This window comes from Pogona vitticeps, chromosome 2 (genome assembly GCF_051106095.1).
Source record: "Pogona vitticeps strain Pit_001003342236 chromosome 2, PviZW2.1, whole genome shotgun sequence".
Taxonomy (NCBI): Eukaryota; Metazoa; Chordata; class Lepidosauria; order Squamata; family Agamidae; genus Pogona; species Pogona vitticeps.
This window is the reverse complement of record NC_135784.1, coordinates 35,670,797-35,689,097: the sequence shown is the minus strand read 5'-3', so window position 1 is coordinate 35,689,097 and position 18,301 is coordinate 35,670,797. Positions and strand designations below refer to the sequence as shown.

At 42.4% G+C, this 18,301-nt stretch overlaps 1 protein-coding gene across 1 annotated transcript; it reads left to right on the top strand.

The window, feature by feature from the left end:
• Positions 1-6,433: 6,433 nt before the first annotated feature.
• LOC110079938 (monoacylglycerol lipase ABHD6) lies at positions 6,434-16,676 on the top strand. Its single transcript, XM_020795422.3, has 8 exons — positions 6,434-6,543; positions 7,283-7,439; positions 8,460-8,573; positions 9,058-9,190; positions 10,022-10,179; positions 12,354-12,408; positions 13,209-13,309; positions 16,398-16,676. The coding sequence occupies exons 1-8, from the start codon at positions 6,434-6,436 to the stop codon at positions 16,572-16,574; spliced, it is 1,005 nt and encodes a 334-aa protein (XP_020651081.3). The 3' UTR covers positions 16,575-16,676.
• The last annotated feature ends 1,625 nt before the right edge of the window (positions 16,677-18,301 follow it).

The following is an 18,301-nucleotide window of genomic DNA, read 5'->3' as shown; positions in this document are numbered from 1 at the left end:
TTTTCTGGGAAATGTAGTCCAAGAATATCTGGAGATCCAAGGTTGGGAAGCACTGCTCTTGAGGAAGTATGGGGAGGGAACAAAACTGGCCGTATTTTTTATATCCCTCTGCCCTGACTCCCTTTGGTGAGGTTGGGGGTTTCAGGGAAAGGCAACTGGGGAATCTCCACAGGAAAGCCCTGTGGAATAAGAGTGTCTTCCCATCAATTAAAAGTATCCCTCTTCTGGGAAAAGGCAGGCCTTAGGATTGTGCCTGCTATCTCTTACTATCAAGAATCCCTGATGAAGGAGGCAAAAGCAGGAACTCACATGAATAGTTGCAGAAAATAACCATCTTGACTTTACGTATGAGTTCATGTGAATCGTCTCTTTATAGTTAAAGGCAATCAGGACAGAGAGGCGTCTATAATAGTTTTGATCCTAATCATCTGGATTCAAAGAGCACAAACCAAGCCAGTACTGATTTCAGGGCGGCATTGATGTGGACATTGATATGAACCAGCTTCTGGGGAACTCTTTCCCTATCAAATTGCTTCAGACGATGGAGGAGGAAATGGTTTTCTTAACACCCCCACATCCAGTATGTATTTGTTTACAAGTTTTTCCAGTCAGCTTGAAGATACAGAAGCCAACAGCTTAGCAGGAATAAAGGAGACGGGAGACCACTTGGCAACTTTTCATCCCAGGTAAGTGTCAAGATGTGTCAGAAAAAATATGTATGAGTGTATAAATAAATAAATAAATAAATACATGATGTGAATTCCAAATCTGAAGTAGAAGAATTCTTTGTCAATATATTCACGAATTCTTTGTCACTTTATGAAACTCAACAGGATGGATCTATTTGCAGGTTGCTATCTTTGAGATTTATACTATTGTAAATCAAGTTGTTTTTTAAATTAGTGTAAGATGCTTGAGAGGCAGCGCAGTATAGTGGACAGAGTGTTGGAATAGGACTTAACACTTAATGCTGTGACTTCCCATAGCTTCTCCTCCCTTCTGAAAGCATGATTTATTTTTAGTGTTAGAGGATGGAGTTTGCCAGGGCTTCCCGTTTGAAAATGAAATCCAGTGAAAGTTTCCTTGCTGGAAGCATTCAGTTATCATTCAAACCAGAGAAGCAAAACTCCATAAGAAAAGCTCATTTTGCATCTGGCTTCTGTCTTTTTAGTTGCCTAACATCTGACACTCAAAATGTAAGCTTTCCATTAATATGTACAATTTTGTGGATAAACTAAAATATTTAATATCTTTCAAAATGAGTCTTGCTCTCAATCAGCATCTTCTAGAAAAAGAACTATCCATATATACATATATACATTTGGAATACTGATATTAACAGATACAGAACAAACAATAATCTGTGTTAGTGTAATGTATGTTAAAATATACCTGTCTATATCAAACTACTTACATAGACCTGGCATCTGAAAATTATGTAGACCAGGGCTTCTCTGTTGTTTCTTCATTGAGTAGCATTGACCCCTATCATTTGTGAGACACAGTTGTGCCAATATTTTTTCAAAACCCTAGAGTAATATCCAAGAACACACAGTAAATGCAGCAGAGTATCAGCTGTGTGTATGATGTGATCAAGCACCAAACCACAGGGCACAGAACTGCCATTGTGAGAAAATGGGAATTCATGCTGACATTTTAGGCTGTTGTGGAATTTGCTTTAAATTGTTTAGCAAATGAATGTGCACCTTTGCTGTTAAAGAGCTTATATATGTTCTGAGTCATCTTTGGGTCCTTCCACTCACAACCAATACATTTCCATATCCCACTCATTGCTGCTTTATCTGATGTCTTCCTCTTTACTTCACAACTCTTGTGCAAGATACTATCAATCTGCTCTGCCAATCTTGCTCTTTTAATTTCCAGTATCTATAATTTTAGACTTCAAAATAAATATTGTTGCCGTCGTGTATCCTAAAATAAATTTAAGTTGTGGTTTTTGTCAGCTTTTTTAATTTAATGTCTTAATAATTGTTTATTATTGAATCTTAGTTTATGTTGTGGATGATTTTCTTGTAAGCCGCGCAAAGTAATAGCCTAGCCACTAGATGGGCAGGGTAAAAATTGAATTAAATAACTAAATATACCATGTCTCTTCCTGGTCACCAAGACCATCACGGAGGAGTCCAAATTGGTATCTGGCCTGAAATGATCAGTACCATTTAGTTCATTAAGTAGCTAATTTTAAAATCTAGAAATTAAAGATGCACCTTAATCTCAGGAGAATTTCAGAGTGTTTTTCCATAAAAATCAAGCACTCAGTAGAAGAAATATGACGAGATCTGAACACTCAACATAACATTTATTGTAATTATTACTGTGTGTTGTCACATCAGTTCTAATGGTCCCTGGCCAGGGTGGTCTAGATAGAGAGTTCTCAGACATGGTACACCATGTTCTTCATTTGGGGATGCTCTAGAACTGTGCAGCTTACCTAAGGCTACAGTGGCCGGCTTTTCTTCAGGAGGCACAATAGGAAATCACACTCTTAACCCCGAGGGCTCTGCAGTCAGGTATTCCAGCTCACTAAGCTATGCAGCCGGCTTATAGCAACATTAGGAAACATTAAACTCTTTTTATTTATTTATTTATTTTTGTCAAAGCATTTTAAATGCTTATCTGACAAAGTGAACTTCTCCACGAAAGCTCGCATTAAAAGATATAAAAGTTAGTCTTTAACACCACATTTTGTGTTTTTTAACTTTTAATTTCTCTTTTGCTTTTACCTATAATGCTTGCACAGACTAATACAGCTTCCTCTTCTACAACTGCATTTTTAAATGTTACCTTTCTTTTTGGTTTGATGGTGCTTTCAAGCCTCATAATAATAAATAACAATAATGTGCCCATCAAATCAATTCTGACTCATGGTGACCCTTTTCAAGGTTTTCCAGGTAGAGAATATATAGAAGCGGCTTAGCATTCCCTTCTTCTGGGGGTGCCCTGGGACTGTGCAGGTTGCCCAAGACCACACAGGCTGGGTATTCTCACATGAGGCACAGTGGGGAAACAAACTCTCAGTCCCTGGCTCGGCAGCCAGATACCTTAATCACTGAGCTATGCAGCCAGCTATGCCTCCTAACAGGAACCGAAAAATAAAATAGGAGTCATAAAATCACAAACAACCCAATTACAAAGGCAGCATTACAAGGTTACTAATAAATGGTGCTAGAAAGAGCATTACACCGAGACCAAATGCCTTGTAATCGATATGTTATTTTCTGGTGAGAATGATTCATGGGACTTTGTAGCATTTTGGGGGAGAGGAAGTGGAATCAATTAGGGTGGTTTTTCAGTATGCTCTTGGGATTCTTCACTTGTTTTTAAGAAGCTTCGTTTTGAAACCTTGGGCCATTTCTGGAAGTTGTCCTTGCTGATTGAAACCTGGATAACCTCTCCACCTAAGATTGAGGGAGTTTTTCTCAACAAAGGACAGAATACAGTGGTGCCTCGCTAGACGATTACCTCGCAAAATGGTTTATTCACTAGACAATGAGTTTTTGCGATCGCTATAACGCTTCGCAAAACGGTTTTCCCTATGGGTGATTTTTGCTGGACGATGTTTCGGTCCATGCTTCGCAAGACGATTTTTTTCAGGATCGTTTTTTGCAAGACAGAGATTTTGACAGCTGATCTGTGCTTTGCAAAACGGTTTTCCCTATGGGCGATTTTCATGAAACAATCACGATTTTTCCCCATTGGAACACATTAAATGGATTTCAATGTATTCCAATGGGGAACCACATTTCGCAAGAAGATGTTTTCACAAAACAGCGATTTTCATGGAACGAATTAACATCGTCTTGCGGGGCACCACTGTACTCTTTATTTGTATCATATGAATAATAGCATGTTGTGCCTAGTGTTGTTTCCCTCTCCAGCATCTGTGCAAGGTCATGTTAACTACCCACTCATGTATATGCCAACCCCATTGATCAAGCCAGAAACCATGCAAAGCACTATACTTGTGATTCATTTCATTCCACTTTCCTCAACAACATTCTAACCAAGGTGCTTGAAAGTGTTTCTAGAGTGCAGGAGAAATCTGCTCAAATATGGCTTAGTGCCCTCTCCGGATATGGCAGGAATTGAACATGGGACCTTTGGAATGTTCTAACACTGGCTTTGGGTTCTTTCCCACACCCGCACAAGCTCAGGGTATGTTTAACCTGGTGCAAAGAAGCTCTCTTCAAATATCAGAACAGATATTGCACAGGTGATAAAAGATTATTATTCAAGAGCTGAGGAGGAAAACAAGAGGGTGGAGATTTCAGCATTAATAAAAACTTCCTAAAACTAAGCGGAGGCAGCTGTGGTACCACAAAATAAATTCTGAACTCCATACTGAAGCAATACTTCTATAAATCAAATAAAACAAAAGTGCAAAAGTGTACCGAACAGGAGCACACTTTAGAGAATATTATCCTTTCATTTGGCAGAATGTTAAAAGCAACAAGAAAGGCTGATCTTAAGCCCATGTTGCACACATATTATTTCAGAAGGTAATTGGTTTAAGAAGGAGTCTGCAGACAAAGAAATGGGTCTCATGTGGAGATTGAGGGACCTTAGATTTCACTTCGTTAGAACTGGATATGGAACAACTGATTGGTTCAAAATTGGGAAAGGAGTACGAAAAGGCTGTATATTGTCCCCCAGCTTATTCAACGTATACGCAGAATACATCATGCGGAAGGCTGGACTGGAGGAATCCCAAGCCGGAATTAAGATTGCCGGAAGAAATATCAACAACCTCCGATATGCAGATGACACCACTCTGATGGCAGAAAGTGAGGAGGAATTAAAGAACCTTGTAATGAGGGTGAAAGAGGAGAATGCAAAAAACGGTCTGAAACTCAACATCAAAAAAATTAAGATCGTGGCCACTGGTCCCATCACCTCCTGGGAAATAGAAGGGGAAGATATGGAGGCAGTGACAGATTTTATTTTCCTGGGCTCCATGATCACTGCAGATGGAGACAGCAGCCACGAAATTAAAAGATGCCTGCTTCTTGGGAGGAAAGCGATGACAAATCTTGACAGCATCTTGAAAAGCAGAGACATCACCTTGCCAACAAAAGTCCGAATAGTCAAAGCTATGGTTTTTCCTGTCGTGATGTATGGAAGTGAGAGCTGGACCATAAAGAAAGCAGACCACCGAAGAATTGATGCCTTTGAATTGTGGTGCTGGAGGAGACTCTTGAGAATCCCCTGGACTGCAAGGAGAACAAACCTATCAATTCTAAAGGAAATCAACCCTGAGTGCTCACTGGAAGGACAGATCCTGAAGCTGAGGCTCCAGTACTTTGGCCATCTCATGAGAAGAGAAGACTCCCTGGAAAAGACCCTGATGTTGGGAAAGTGTGATGGCAAGAGGAGAAGGGGACGACCGAGGATGAGATGGCTGGACAGTGTCTGCGAAGCAACCAACATGAACTTGACCCAACTCTGGGAGGCAGTGGAACATAGGAGGGCCTGGCGTGCTCTGGTCCATGGGGTCACGAAGAGTCGGACACGACTAAACGACGACGACGAGCCCGTACAGCAGAGATTAGCAAAGCCCAGGAGCTCAGATGTGCCCTCTTCAGCCATACCTGAGGGCGGTCAACCTCCAACAAAGATTTTTTTTAAATGTAAAACATTTTTAAAATATCTCAAAGTCCTGTGGGTAAGGGGTGGTTGTGTGATGCAATGCAAACTGGAGATAACTATTGCAGGAATGAAACACACCTCCCTTTTTAGGGTTGAAAATGTCTTTGATCCAATTCATGTCCAAGCCCAATGCAGGATGTGCCATGCAGGATGAAAGTACATCACCTCTAATAAATACCGGCAAAACCTTCAGCACCTAAATTTCTAGATCAAAAAAAACGTGCTAGGTTTTTGGACATTTCTTTTGGCCATTAGGTGGCATAAGGGGACAATTGAAAGGGAATTAAAAACAGACCTTTAAAAAAAAGTTATTGGAGGGTTAGAATGTGGGAGCAGGCGTGACCCTCCAAGGTCCATGGCCCTACGGAGGTTGCTCAACTTTGCCATAGACCCCCCCTGAGAGCTGGAAAGCTAGAAGGTTTAGGTTCCCCATTTTAGGAAGCTCAAGGTTGCATCCCGTCTGCTGGGCATATAGGCTAAAGATATGAGCTGGTGGTGGTAGGCGGGGTGAGGTTGCCATGAGTCGGCATCAACTTGACAGCACATAGTAAAATAAATATTCTAAACAATTAAATAAAATAATAATTGGAAGACACATTTTCTATCTTGGGACATGCCTGACTGCAGAGGACATTTCAGGTGATGAACCCTTATTTTATTGAGGTCCTTTCTGCGTTTTGCATGCGTTTTGTCTAACATTTCTGCTTTGTGCTATTATCTGATTTTTTCACTGTACAGGCGGGAAAAGAAAACCCCACTGGTAGGCATGGACTGCACTGTACGCAAGGTGCTGTTGATGGTCATACGCTTCATTGCAGGCCTCTTTGACAGGCGGTACTCTCTGTGGCCTTCATTATTATTCAGGACCATGATATGGTAGGTGTATCTCTAGGAAAGGCAACAAAGAATCTTGCGGCATTTTAATGACTGTGTTTTATTTCACATAAGCCTTCATGGACTGCAGCCCCCTTCATTGGAGGCATGAAAGGGGCAGTGGGGCATATCTGGGCATGGTGTTTTAGGACTGGGCCTCCACAAAGTGATGTTCAGACAGGAGTGCAGGCAGATGCCAGACATACTAGCAATACTTTGAAAAACTGCTGTCGTCACGCAATTACGAATCAGCTGAAGACATCTTGAAACACAATGGCCAGAATCTAATGCACTCTTGGTGGTAATGTGACTTGGATGGGTAAACAGCTGCTAATCAATGAGTCTGTCATTGAATTCCTGGTTGTGGGTTGAATCCTGCAATAGGGGCAGAAATAGGAATTCAGTTGGGAATAGTGGCTATTTGCCACTATTCTAGGACTTGTAGTCCAACAAACATTCTTTCCACCCTCTGGCTTTAACCCTTGAAATATGAATGGCCACAGCTGTTCTGTCTGCAGATCAGCCGAGTGGCCCACCCCAATAAGTACAGGAGGTTTTCCTTCCTGTGTGTGCATGTGTGTATGTGTGCAGGTGTGGGTGCTCCCTGAGATCAGGTATTTACTCCTCAGGCTTTTGAAGAAAAGCAAAGGGGCACACATCAGCTACGCTCCATGCTCAGGAATGGGGATGTAGAGGTTCGTGTGTCAGAGCATCCTTCTTTTGCTTCTCTATATGCTTTTAGGTACAAACGTCAATTAAGGTGTGTGAAGGTGAAATATATTGAGCACGATGGCTACAGATTCTGCTACTTCTCTCGAGGGAAGCCCGGACACCGGCCGTCAATCCTGATGCTTCATGGTTTCTCATTCAACAAAGACATGTGGTTAAATGCCATCAAAGTATGTCTTCATTTTCTTCTTACAATGCTGTAAAGACAAGGCTAAAATGTTGTTGTTATTCCTGTTACTGCTGCTATTACTCTGTGTTTCAGGAGGAAAAAAACACGCCTTAAGGAACTTCAAGAAAAATTACATAGATTCTAAAACCAGAATTTAATAATAGTTTATTATACCCTTCCTACACTACAGATACCTCTGATGTTTCTTATACAGTGGTACCTTGATTTACAAACTTAATCCATATTGGAACAGTGTTCCTAAGTCAGGGCAAAATTTCCCATAGTAATGCATTGAAAACCATTTAATCTGATCCGGCTGTCGAGGCATTCTTATGTCAAGGCGCTGTTTGCAAGTACAGTAGAGGCATTCGTTCCCATAGGAGCTAATACAAAGCCAGTTAATCTGTACTCTACCACTAGGGGGAGATTTTTTTAAATTTTTTCTTCTTTTGATCTAAGGTATCTTCTTTTGATTTAGGTAAAAAAGGGCAGGAAAGGTTTTTGTTTCTTTCGTAAGTTGAAGCTCCGTTCACAAGTCAAAGCAACATTTTGCGAACGGAGCCATTCATAACTCGAAATGTTCGTAAGTGGAGACGTTCGTAAGTCGAGGTACCGCTGTATTGTTGTCTGAGGTTCTGCTAAATGATGGAACATACCCCAGTTCATACTCCATTTTTCAACCTGAACATCTGTACTGTTTGACAAATGAGGCCCTGTACTGAAGGATTAGTTTGTTCAGAGTTGCACCCCTCTGTTCTACCACTCCAGTTTGCCTTCCTCACTCCAATGAATCGGTCATTCAGCATTCCATGACCTCCTGAACATCTTTCATCCCCACTGGGTTGCTTTTAGGATATCAACCTACCGGGCATGGGTAGTCAGGGGAACATACGTAGCTGTACTGAATCCTACGTCCATTAAAATACTGTTATTTTTAATAGCTTTGCCTTCTTGGTGTCATCTTCAAGATTTTAATTGCTTTGATTCCTTGGTCTCTTTCCCACTGTCCTCATTTCCGCAGCATTTTCCTAGAAGCATCCACGTAGTTTGCCTTGACATGCCTGGTCATGGAGAAACCACTCGTCTGCTGGCTGAGAATTATACAGCAGTTGATCAAGCTAAAAAGATACACCAGGTATGAACTTTCTGTTCTTAGCTCTCCTCAAAACTGCAGCACGCATCATGTTTTACCTCTGCTAGAACATCTGCATGAGCTGTATAGCGTAGTGGGCAGGAATGCCTGGCTGTGGAGCAAGAGTCTGAACGTTCAGGTCCTCACTCTGCCTCCAGGGCGAAGGGGCAGCTGAACTCCCCCAGTCTGGGGGGCAGGGGTGATGGTGTTATGTGCCCTGCCACCTATGCAATCTTGGCCACGTTGCACGGTCCCAAAGCACCAGCAGAAGATCACTTCTTGACAGATCACTTCTGAGTGCTCTATACCCAGAAGGGTCACCATAAGTTGCAATTAACTTGACAGGATATACAGTTCTATTATTAAAAGATCTGCACAGGAACAGCATACGGATTACAGAATCACAGTCATAGAAAAATACAAGAATGGAGTTTCTTCATTTTAAACTGTTAAGGTACACAACACCTCATCACACTTCTTGTTTCAGTTTGTGGAGTGGACGGGTCTGAACAAAAAGCCATTTCACCTGGTTGGCATGTCCATGGGAGGAATGGTTGCTGGGATTTATGCTGCTCAGTATCCATCTGAGATCTGTGCCTTGTCTCTCCTTTGTCCACCTGGTGAGTGCCTCAACCCAGTTATTTCAGTGGGTCTCCTCAAGCCCCTTAGCTTTCAATGAAGAGGTCAAAACATCACATCTTGTCTCTGGGTCACAGAAACAGAACTGTGGGGTCTGGGATGAAGAGGGCAAGAGATGGCTATGGCCGAATGACCTTTTCTGAGTCATCTCTCATTCTCTGGGAGGATATGATTTAAAAGAAGTGAGTGATTGATCCTTGGTATGTGATGTCTTGGACAGATTCCAACTCTCAGATTCCTCTCCCCTCTTTTCACTGGGTTCTCCTTATCCTCCTTTGCCCCCAACATTCCCCTCAAAATTCCCACAATTTTGCGAAAACAGACAAACAAAGGAACCACATCGCTAAAAATCGGAGTTTCTATACGCGAATGTATATGTACAGTTGCAAATTTCAGAACAATTACTATAATGTAAGTAGAAATATAGCACACCTCACTATTGGGGGAACACGGTGGCCAGGTGACCTTTTCTGTGCTTAATCTGTTCTGTAGGTGCTTTTCCTTTTGATATTTCTTTCTCTTTAAATGGGATGCGGCTCACAAAATAGAAGACAGCTCCAAACATAAATTTATCCTCTGCTTGCCCTTCAAATACATGGAGGACTGGTCTCTGTAAAGCAGAAGAGATGCCCATCTGTTTTTTTACTCTTCCTGTGCAGCTTCCCTTTGTCTTTCGAAAACACTTACGGTATGCCCAACCTCCCCTAGTGCTCACTCACCCCCACTAACTCCTCCATTGCAGTTTTGAACCCCTTCTGTTGGTACTGATATGCCATTGGTGTCATTTTTAAGTTGTGTATTCTAACTCTTAGGCTTGCAGTACTCAACAGAAAACGAATTCATCAGGCGTTTGAAGGAGCTGCGCCAATCTGCCAACGCACATGACAATCCTCTTGTTGTTTTGACTGTACAACAGGGAGAAGACTTACTCAGGCTTGGCTTGTATCGTCCCAACAAAATAAACATGCAGGTATGATTGTAGCTCCTGGAAATTGTAATTCTATACCTATATATTTTCCAATATTAAGTCCCTGTCCTTTGCATCTTTTTTCTTTCCTGAAGAGCGTCTCTTTTCTTAGCAGTTTGCTAGCGAGGCTGGAGATAACTGAATGAAAGCAGAGAAAGTTGCACCCATAAACCATTATTCTTACTGGCATGGATGGTGGGGGTCATAGTGAACCCACCTGGAGGGAGGCAGGTAGGGGAAGGTGAAACAATTAACATTCAGAGAACTTGCAACCTTTCATCTGGCTAGAACAGAAAGTTGAAAAATCCCTGTCTCCCAAGGAACCCAGTAGTTATGCATTTGGTTGTTGTGGGTTTTTCGGGCTCTTTGGCCGTGTTCTGAAGGTTGTTCTTCCTAACGTTTCGCCAGTCTCTGTGGCCGGCATCTTCAGAGTTATGCATTTATTTCATGGTACCACCATGTGTGCATGGTACTTAATGAAATATAAGCCAAGATCAGTACAGTTATTTATTTTGGATTACAACTCACAAAAATGCATTATTCATTTAATAATACCACCATATATGTTGGGAATATTGCAACCCTGTATACCTTAACACTGAGGATCAGTGGGAGGGTGTGTGACCTGATGTTATTTATTACTAGTTGCTCCCTCAGCTGATTTTAGCTCTGATTCTTCGTTGTTGCTATTGCTTAGCTTAGCTATTTCCCTTGCAGTTCCCAGGCCCATTTAGACTATGACTACATGGTCAAATACCACAAGTTTTTTCTCTGTTTATAAACAGGTGCATTTGAAGTATTTATTAACTAACCACACAATGCAAAAGCTGATTCGAATCATTCCAGCCTATTTTTACTCCCAGTGGCTTTTTTCTCTGCCATTGGGAGCCTTTTCTTTTTTTCAGGCTGGAACAATTCGAACAAGCTTTTCCCCATGTGGTTAGTTGCAATACGTTCTGGTAAAGAAAGGGGTCTTTGTTTCAGTGAGGTAGGCAGTTGGGGCATGATGTTCAGGATTGAGGGAACATACCCTGCATTCTTTCCTCTTCCCCCAATTGTCCTCTGATTTTTTTAAAACAAATTTCATATATGAGATCAGCACTAGATTACCCTATCACTGGGTCATCATTAAGCCTGTGCTGCAGGGTCAGAAGACCAAGCAGTCGTAAGATCGAATCCATGCGACGGAGTGAGCGCCCGTTGCTTGTCCCAGCTCCCGCCAACCTAGCGGTTCGAAAGCATGCAAATGCGAGTAGATAAATAGGTACCATCTCGGTGGGAAGGTAAACAGCGTTCCGTGTTTAAATCACACTGGCCATGTGACCACGGAAAGATTGTCTTCGGACAAATGCTGGCTCTATGGCTTGAAGAGCGGGATGAGCGCCGCCCCCTAGAGTTGGACACGACTGGACAAAAATTGTCAAGGGGAACCTTTACCTTTACTTTACTGCATTTACACCCCATAAAAGGATCGGAAGGAAGGATCAGCAGAGGCAAGACTAGAGGAAAGAAAGAAGGGCTGTGGGCTGGAAGGCAAATTGCACCGCATCCCACATGAACAGCAGACTCTTGGACCAATCTGTAGCCCATGTATGAGCACTGACTGAGATTTCAAATGTTATTCAGATTGCGAATGAAATTGCGGCAAAGATGAATCACTCCAATTCAGCTTTCCCGTGTAGTCACACTCTTTGCTGGCTAATGGTTATAAAAGGAATGAGATTCCTTTTGTAACACCCCAAACTAGCCTTGATCTTGCCCAACCAGCCTTTGATTAAGATGTTCATGCGTTCGTGAAATGCAAAAGCCAAGGGAAAGAAAAGTAGAAATAGAAATCTCACCCCTTGCTCGCACCTGACAACCAACATTGCAGGACTTTCTAGCCTCTCCTTTGAATCCTTCCGTATTGTGTGAAAAACCTGTTTTGAAGGGTCTCTCAAATGAGCTTAAGAGGCAGCCCTGTGAGATGCAGGGGAAAGGGCTGTATCACCCCCTTCCTGGATCTTGAAGAAAGGAATTCCGTCAATGGAAGCTCCCTGTTGGATTTTATGCCCAGAAACCGCGTGTGGCGTCCCCTGCTGCCTTTGGAAAAGAATATTGTCAAACTTTTTGTAGTGAGCTTAATTGCCTAACTGCTTCATACATGTTCTGAATCTGGTTTGTTTTCCTCCACATAGCTCCTAAAAGGATATCTTGAAGACCGGAGGCCACACAAGTCTTTTTTCTTAAAATGTAAGTGGCCTAACAAGATAGAATCTGCTGGGACTATTTGACATTCGCAAAGCCAGGGTTTCTAGCAAGGCCAGTGATTTCTCCTTCAGAGAGAAGCCAAACCAACATAGCACAATCTCTGGAAGGTTTTTTATATATAAGGGAATGTGTTGTGTGTAACATACTTCTACAGCATTGTTACAATGGTTGTTTTAGAAAAATGTTCCGCAGAAATCCTTCTAATCTTAAACTCCTGGGTCAAAACGTTATGTATCACAGAAAGTTTAAAGGTCACAGATTTGTGATGCCATTCTTTCCAATGCTACTTGGATGTGGGTATGTTGCCCATCCTTTGGACAGAAACATAGGGAGAGACATACTTCAGCAAATCCCACATTACAATCAAGTTCACATGTTGCTAAATGCTATAGTTATTGTATTGAGAACCCTTTCCCACATACTTTGGGCCCTCTTCTATTTCCCTGTACAGGAGTGAATTACACATCATATTTTATCTGTATTGGAAAATTTGTATTAATCCACCTGAGGATATAGAGTGACCCTGGAATGCACACAACATTACCATAAGCAGTTTTAAGAAAGAGGCGAGCGTTATGCTTTTTAAAGAGCATGTGCAGCATGGCCTTGCAATGCTTCATCCCACTCAACTGGACATGGTTGTTGACTTCCAGGGTTCTCCTGTACTTTTACTACCCACATCCTCAACCGGAATGCAAAAAAGCCCCCGTCAAAGAGAAAAGGCTGTGCAATGGCAACATGATGGAAGAAACACTCCTAACTTTGTTTGTTTATTTGAAAAGGCTTCTTAGATATGTCCAGCCTCAACTCAAGGTACAGTCTTCATGAGAACATGAGCAAAATCAAGGCTCCAACACAGATCATCTGGGGAAAAGATGACAAGGTAAGCACTTTGTTCCTTCTGTGAATCTCATGCAGTCTTCTTCAATCCAGCCCCCTTCAAAGAAGATGGATGAAAACCATTATTTTCCCCATTGGCCATGGTGACTAGATAAGATGCAGTTTTGGGTACCAGAGAAGGTTGATCCTTTGTATTAATAAAATGAGAGTGCTTAGAATTGTGCTGTTTCAAAAAACAGTGCCTAAATTATGAGAAGTAGGGCAGAGGATCCTAGCCCGCCTAGAGTGGTCGCATAGACCAGATGGGTGGGATACAAATCTAAACAAACAAACAAACAAACCCTTTCTTCTGGTCCTCTTACATGCTATTGTTGTGGGTGGATTTAATTTAAAACCCTACCTTTCCCCACCTCAATAACCTGAATGCTACCCAAACATTATTGCTCTTATGAAATGAAACAGATTCACTTAAAAATGCATCATTTATGAATAAATCCTAGCTAACTCGGTAGGCTTGCGGTTGAATAAACAATAGGATTGCACTAACAATTTTCTCAGGGAGAGAACAAGTTCCCTCATGGCAAGAAGAGATTTAGTCATCCTTGTTTCATTAAACTGACACCATTCCGCATATTGACAAAACATAGGACTGGTTTGGGATTTAGTCTTTAATAATAATAATTACATGCTATTAAGTCGGTTTGAACTGACAATAACACCTTCCAGAGTACTCAGAAGTGGTTTCCCAGTCTCTTATCCTGGGGGTGGTGTGGAACGGAGTAGCTTGCCCAACGCTACACAAGCTGGCTCTTCTCTCAGGAGGTACAGTGGGGAATCAAACTCTCTGGCTCTGCCGCCAAGAACTCAACTCACTGAATTATCCAGCCAACATTTAGCCTTTTAGTGTCCGTTAATTGTATTAGAGGGAAGGTGCTGAATTTGGAGGTGGAATTGAGTACCCCAATGAGATGGAGCTGGAATGCAAGTGTACTTCCCCATTGTTCAATTCAATTAAAGTCCTGTTCAGGCATTATTGAAAGTGTGCTTACACACTTGACTTCGTGAGAATGCTGATGGTCAGATTCCGAAAGATCTCTTATATGGAGAATTAGTGTAGGGAAAGCACCCCAGAGGGAGACCACGGCTGCAATACAAGGATATCTGAAAGTGGGATCTGAAGGACTTAGGAATGGACCTCAACAGATGGGAAACTTTGACATCTGAGCATTCTGCCTGGAGGCAGGCGGTGCATCATGGCCTCTCCCAATTTGAAGAGACCCTTGTCCAGCAGGCCAAGGCAAAGAGGCAGTTCCAGAAGCAGCAAAATCAGGGAGCTGGACAGGGGACAAATTGTATTTGTCTTCAGTGTGGAAGGGATTGTCACTCTCGAATTGGCCTTCTCAGCCACATAAGACACTGTTCCAAGACCTCTGTTCAGAACACATTACCATAGTCTCTCGAGACTGAAGGATGACTACACTGTATTTGTGAAGGCTTTCACGGCCAGGATCTAATGGTTGTTGTGGGTTTTTCGGGCTTCTTGGCCGTGTTCTGAAGGTGGTTCTTCCTAACGTTTCGCCAGTCTCTGTGGCCGGCATCTTCAGAGGACAGCAAACTGTGCTCAGTTTGCTGTCCTCTGAAGTTTGCTGTCCTCTGAAGATGCTGGCCACAGAGACTGGCGAAACGTTAGGAAGAACCACCTTCAGAACACGGCCAAGAAGCCCGAAAAACCCACAACAACCGATGACTACATTGCTTACACAACATGCAAGGGTAGGGAATGTGCTGCCCGTGTCCCCCTTCTGTTTCCATGTCTAGCACACTGCACATGTGGAGGGTGAAAGTATGAAGCAGAAAGGCTCCTCTATCCATGGAGGCTCCACATGCGAATTGGAACCTTGGTTTTTCTGGTTGCATCCCCAACCCATTTGGAGAGCCCCAACTGAGAGTGGAGCATCTCTCTCTCTCTTTTAGAGCCATTGCCTTCCATAGGTAAAAAGAAAGGGAAGTGATTGGCAGCCATTGAAACCAGACTAGGGTTTAGGCTTAAGCAGCATTTAATGCTGTAGGACTTGGTGAGTTTTCAATGCCAAGTACAACTTTTTCCTCCTCCCCCCATGTTTCTATTTTAGCACTTCATCAGTTTAGTGTTATGCCTTTTCAAAACTTAGATATATTTAAAAAAAAAACATGATTTAGACCAGATGTGATGCTTGGTAGGAGAAATGTCTGTTAGAAGAGTTGTGGGCTGTGTTGTAGCCTGCAGATACTGACTTTGCTGAACCAAAGCTGCTGAGCCTGCTGTCAGCCATCTCAAGGCAGACAAGCTCCACCTCAAGAAAGGCGCATGGCATGGCTAAGCCAAAGAAGACCATAGCTCAGTGGTTTAGGCATCTGCCTGTGGAGCCAGAGGTTGGGAGTTTGATTCCCCACTGTGCCTCCTTGACATGGGCTGAACTTGATGATCCATCCAGCTCTGTGATTCTAAGATCCAGTTAAGGGCCCGGGACAGAGGACAAAGTGAGACTGGGAGCACTAAAAGTGCCAGTAGACGGCATAAAACTTTACCAAAAGTTGTTCCCTGAGGACGTGCACACCAACACAAAAGCTACATGATGTTAAATTGATTTCCTAAGACCTAAGCCAGCCCTTAGTTTAATTCAACATTGTAGTCATAGCCTTAATCACCTCCCTCCAACATTAATGCTTTCACCTCTGATTACAGGCTATTTCTATCACTTGTTTCTGGCCCAAGTGCCAGAAACAAGTGGTACGCTTGCTGGTGCAATTGCTCCCATCAGTTCTTCAATCAGTGCACAACCCATGAACCTTATCCATGTTCTCTGGAGGGCTGGGGGCCCCTCCATTGCTGGTTTTGGAACTGAACCAGGGGCTTCAGGAGGAAGGAGGTGGAAGGTGTTCCACTGTATTAAGGCTACAACTCTGGCACACGATTAGGGCATTCTATTTCTTTTATGGTTGATGGGTTCATAAAATTGAGTTCGGGGTGGTGAAATGAGATCTTCCACTCGAAAGCTTTTGTACCCATTTTGAACTCACCACATGATACCGGGAATTTTAAATTTATTTTTATGGTAATACAAATAATCCACTCGTCCTTTGTCATTCAGGTGATGGATCCTTCTGGAGCAGAAACCTTAGCCAAAGGCATTCCTGACTCACGAGTGTACATACTGGACAAATGTGGACACTTTATAACACTTGACAGGCCCAGGCAATCGGCAAAACTCCTCTTCAAGTTCTATAAATCAGTTTGTGGCACTGCCAAAAATAAGAAGGTGGCATAAAACTCATAAAAGGAAGATGTCCGTTTGGAGGACTCGCAGTCCATTTCAAGAAGAAAAGCTTGGAAGTAGAACTGCTGACATATGTTGTGGGTTTCCCCATTTTTTTCCATCACAGTTTTTGAAGTACTGTTGCCTTCCAAGGCCAGATAAGATTCAGGGCTTTCACGTTGAAGCATACTAGGACTGGGCTGTAAGGCTGAAAACATACGAGTGCTCACAGAGAATAATCATCACCAAGCTGAAGAACACTTCCCTCTAAAGAAACATGCATACTATTGTACTGTATATAAATATTAAGGTTGTGGAGGATGAACGGCCAAACTAGGGATACAACTATCCTACCAGGGAGCAAGCGAGTGTGATGTGGCACTTCAGAATATCGAAAAATTATTCATTTTCTCTGCTCTGCAGATGGCAAGGGAAATGAAAACAAAAAGAATTGCACTATGTATAGACTATTGCTGATGCGCTGTGTCAGTTATCAAAAAAACTTTTTAAAGCTTTTATTTGCTTTGCCTTAAAGGGCCACTCAAAGGGCCTGCATCTGAAAATACCGCTGTGAATCTGACTGCAGGCAATTTCTCAACTGGCCCTTTTAGGGCAAGGTAAAGAAAAGATTTTTAAAAAAGTTATACTGTAACTGATGTAGCGCATTAGCAATAGTCTATTAGGGCTATTGAACAGCAGAGATTATCTACAAGCAAGACACCCCCACACTCATCTGACTTGGCAGAGGATGTCAAAGTTTGAAATTTTGTATAAATAAAGAATAACAGCTTATGTAGCAAATGTAACCTTGTGGGTTGTGAATGAAAAGTAATATTTTAAGTAAACCCTCTACAACCCTATTCATTTTCCTAAGATTGTGAAATACAGTCGTGCCCTGCTTAATGATTACCCCGCATTGCGACGAATCTGCTTCACGTTTTAAATGGGTTTTTTTCGCTTTGCGAAGATCGGTTCCCTGCTTCAGAAACCGATTCTTCGCATTATGACGGTCAAAACAGCTGAGTGTCCGGTTTTCAAAATGGCCACCGGGTGCTCAAAATGGCTCCCCGCTGTGCTTAGGGACAGATTCCTCGCTATACAGGCACTGAAAATGGCCGCTGTATGGAGGATCTTCCCTGGACGGTGAGTTTTTAGCCCATTGGAACACATTAACCGGGTTTTAATGTGTTTCAATGGGTTTTTAATTTTCTCTTTACGACATTTTCGCTCTACAGTGATTTTGCCGGAACGAATCAACATTGTTAAGCGAGGCACCACTGTATGTTAAATTGCAGTTAACTCTGCTTGTCATGAAGAATGGCATGTTAAGCAAATGGAGTTTTCTACTATCGTAAATTCTGTAATAAAAAACCACTCATTTGTCTAGGGTTTCAAAAGAAGCAGATCGTATCCATGGTTCTTGTAGGTTTTTCGGGATGTTTGGCCGTGTTCTGAAGGTTTTTCTTCCTAACGTTTCACCAGTCTGTGTGGCCATGGGCATCTTCAGAGGATAATCCTGGATATGATGCGGCTGCTTCTGAGAAGGAGGAGCGGCTACCCATTCTTCCTCTTTCTCATAGAGACAGAGAGCTAACTTCAAGGCCTTTCTTTGGCCAATCCTAATTGGCATTATGTAAACACTATCCTATCTGTATACTATCAACAATCTGTAAGGTTAATAAAAGGGAGCCTTCCTGGGGGACTTGGAAAGGTGGATGAGCAGGAGGACTCCGCTGGCG

Bases quoted from the DNA above. Each gene is read 5' to 3' on its own strand.
- LOC110079938 (XM_020795422.3), top strand. From the start codon at position 6,434: ATGGACTGCACTGTACGCAAGGTGCTGTTGATGGTCATACGCTTCATT. The intron at 6,544-7,282 runs GTAGGTGTATCT...ATATGCTTTTAG, and splicing joins TTATTCAGGACCATGATATG to GTACAAACGTCAATTAAGGT. The intron at 13,310-16,397 runs GTAAGCACTTTG...TTTGTCATTCAG, and splicing joins TCTGGGGAAAAGATGACAAG to GTGATGGATCCTTCTGGAGC.